General features: G+C 36.6%; 1 protein-coding gene across 1 annotated transcript; it reads left to right on the top strand.

Annotated features, from left to right (window-relative positions):
- Positions 1-1,722: 1,722 nt before the first annotated feature.
- LOC116690754 (surface protein) lies at positions 1,723-3,180 on the top strand. Its single transcript, XM_032517922.1, has 3 exons — positions 1,723-1,879; positions 2,199-2,243; positions 2,578-3,180. Exons 1-3 carry the CDS (start codon positions 1,738-1,740, stop codon positions 3,078-3,080), a joined length of 690 nt encoding a protein of 229 aa, XP_032373813.1. The 5' UTR covers positions 1,723-1,737; the 3' UTR covers positions 3,081-3,180.
- The last annotated feature ends 476 nt before the right edge of the window (positions 3,181-3,656 follow it).

Here is a 3,656-nt window from a genome sequence, read left to right as displayed (position 1 = left end):
GTATGTATGTATGTATGTATGTATGTGTGTATATATTGTCCTCTCTGCCCTATTTCCTCCTCCCCCCTAGGATGCCATGGGAACAATTTCTTCACATAAAATATATCAATCTAATACTCGTCTCTCAGCAGGAAGCCAAAGTGTAAAATACACACTGTTGTAATAACATTATGGGATCAGAAAATGTCCTCACAGATACATCTTAGTCAATTTAACAACATACACTACATTTCAGATTAAATGGGAGATCAGTCAAAGTACTGTATAGCTCTTTATATATTTTTGCATGAATTCATAAGCTGGTGTTTCATTAATCTTATCTCACAAAGCCTACAGCATCAGAGAGTCCGCTATCTATTCCTGCAGAGTATGCATATGCATTTCTGTAGTAGCCAGATGCAGGTTATTGTAGATATCAAGAATGCAGGGAGAGCAATTTGCCAAGGTTTTTAGAAACAGCAGGGGGTCTGGCAGCATGTGAGGGTTTTAACGATTCCGCTTGTCTAGTGTGAAACATGACTTGTTCTGCTTTCTCATCTATGAAATAACGTTTTTCAAGGAATAACAGGAAAGAGAGGGCAAGAATTGCAACAAATGATTGTTAGGTTCTTAGCTATGGTGTTGACTTAGAAACCCCTTCATTGGGGACCCAGGCTCTGATCCGAGTAGGCCTACACCACAAAGATCTATTTTGGTCAATTGGTGTGGCACTGTAAACCCAGATTTAGTTGTCATTGAACTTTTTGGTGGTCACTACTCATTCTTTCATGTTTGTAAAAAACATATTCATAACTAAATAAAAGTACAATGTACAGTTGAGTTATATGTGAAATCAGAAACACTGTCTCCTGAGAGAAACTCTCCATGTAGCACACCACTTTAGGGTTTCTAAAGTTTAATGTTGATTGATTTCTTTTCTGTTATTTTGGAATAGATACAACTTAAAGACACGTTGCCCACGTCACAACTACGTCGTCACGTAAGTTGGAGACTGCGTTGTAACGCTCAGCCAATACTGGAAAAGTATTTCTATTTTCCTTCACTGGTCCCCGTCCAGAACAACGGGATCTGTTGGTCCATTTCATTAACTGTCTATGATAATTTTGCACTCCGTTTCAGTAGCTCCAGTTTAATCAAGTGAAACAGCAGCAGGCTTCAGTGGAGAAAAATACAATGTTTGTTTTTTTAACATTAAAGCACGTAAAAATGTTTTATACAAACACAAAATACAAGTGTTATCCTGAAAATGCTATATAATAGTTGCCCTTTAACTAATTGTTCTACAGTATTTTGTTGCATCCCACAGTGGAATGTTCAAGAAGTTGAAAAAAATACTGACTACCCATTGGTTTGTGGAGTTTGAGTTTAGTGATTACAGAGTGATCTGATTTGTGGTAAATTGGTAAAGCAATGAAGTGTGAAATCTAAGCTAATGACATGGTGGCACTTTAAAAAATGCCTAAGTAGGATGAAGTAAGAACTTAGAACTGAGTTAACTTAAAATAAAAAAAGAGAAACTAAATAACAACTTTAAACTTAAACTCAAATAGTTTTAAAACAAAGTGAGACAGATAAGTGACAGATATTTATTTGTCTGAAATTTCGGATTAATATCAAAACTTTTCAGGAGATTAGAATCCCAAATATTTCTGTGCATTAAAAGCTCCGGAACTCACATGTTCTGTGATGTCAGCAGAACATATTCCACCGCAATCTCTGAAATTAGTCATAAATAACATGAGATATAGCAAACCAAGATCTAAAGCAGATAACACATTGCATCATTACACATTATCTCATAGGCAAACCATTCTTCAGCAATATTTGTATTTCTACAACCCCATTGTCTGCAATTTGTGGTTTACTGAGTCTTCTTTTGGTAAGTCCGTAGACCTATTATGGCATACTTTTCTGAATATTATATTTGTGTATTATATTTGTTGATATAGGCAATACTTAAATAATCTTTCTGGTGGAAACTTTAATAAATAAACCAGGGCCTTAAATTAACACTTTTGTTTGTCTTGAACACTTCTCAGAAAGCACAAATATTTAGCTGTCAATGAGTGTGGATTTTCTAGTTACAGAATAGTATTTTCAATAATTTCCTGTAATGTATTGAAAGGTTTAATGTAAATTTTGAGTAATGACAATACGGTTATGTGCATTTAAGATATTATTTGTTATAACGTTTTTAGTTAAAATGGACAAAGGAGACGGGACCCACATTGGTGCGAATCAGGGTAAGAATTTGACTCCTAATTTTTCCCATGTCTCATGTATGAACTAACAAGTTGTCAGAACACGAGATACTTCAAGATATGAAATACTGATTTCATGCTGAATTTTATGATCGGTCAATATCTATAAAGGCTCATCACATAAAGGCTTGTTGGAGGTATTGCAGATATAAAACACGATGTGTAAGGATGTGAAAGGCATCGACACACTTTAACTAACTAAGCGATGAAAGTTTATTAATTCATCAATGAATGAATATTGCAAGTGTGTGGATAATTTTCTTATAATATAAGTGGTAAGGGTAACACAATAGTCTAAATGATGTTTTATGGTCAGAAATTTGCCTGCGGCTTGAAGCAATTGAGGATATTGCACAGGACGAGCGACATGGTGCCGGAATGATCTCCAGGCTACATATTGTAATAATTAATGGACTGGAGGACGAAGGCATTGCTTTGTTGAGGGGAATTATGGATGAAGAGCAGCCCAGCGATGACGATGACGACAGCATTGCCGTTGTTAATGACGATCTTGACAATGGTGATGAAGTTCTACAAGAAGAAGACGCTACTGCTGAGCCGCAAGTTGACATGGACGCCAACCAGCCTTCGGAAGCAGAAGGTTCCCTGTCCGGAGGATGCAGGACGAGGTCAAGAGAGGAAGATGATGATGATGAGATGAGCAGCAAGCGATTCAGGTGCTTGACTGACGCCATCTCTGACGGTGACAACGACAGCGATGCTGAGGAAGACGAGGCAATGTCAATGCCCTCCTCCAGCTCTCTGCCTGGAGGATCCAGGAGGAGGTCATGGGGGGAAGATAGGAGAGCCAGCCAATGATTCAGACACGGACATGGTTTCGGACAGATGTTTGACAGTTACTCACAGTGACTGTAACACCCCATCTCCAGACAGACATCCTTTTAAAAAAAATGTAACTCTGATGTGATATAACTGTCTTTCAAAGTATTTGAATAACATAACAATAAAAATCAGTGAAAACTGTAATTTGTCAGAATTTATTTTTGTTTGTATCATAGCTGTACTATTCTAAATTGTTTGAGTTTCTAGAGATTCCCTTTTCTTTTTTTTTACTTTTGACAAAGGGAATAATAAAACACCTGGCATTAACTTTATATGTTTCCCATGCATACTTAGGTAGATATACTTGCTTAATGAGTCAATATTGTGAGGTCAAAATATGAAATACACTTTGGTTCTTCAGAAGGAAATACATTGGTATGTGTAAAAACTGAGAACTGGAACAAGTTCAGTGCCCGCCAAGGCCCATGATGCAGGTATGTATAATACACCGATGGCTATTTTCTAGCTTACACATCTGTTTAAATCACAATCTGCTTGCATGACAGTTTCCATATTAATTATAAATTACTGTAAAAGTTTAATTCAATAAAT

This window comes from Etheostoma spectabile, chromosome 6 (genome assembly GCF_008692095.1).
Source record: "Etheostoma spectabile isolate EspeVRDwgs_2016 chromosome 6, UIUC_Espe_1.0, whole genome shotgun sequence".
In the NCBI taxonomy this organism is placed as follows: Eukaryota; Metazoa; Chordata; class Actinopteri; order Perciformes; family Percidae; genus Etheostoma; species Etheostoma spectabile.
This window is presented reverse-complemented; position numbering and strand designations above follow the sequence as displayed.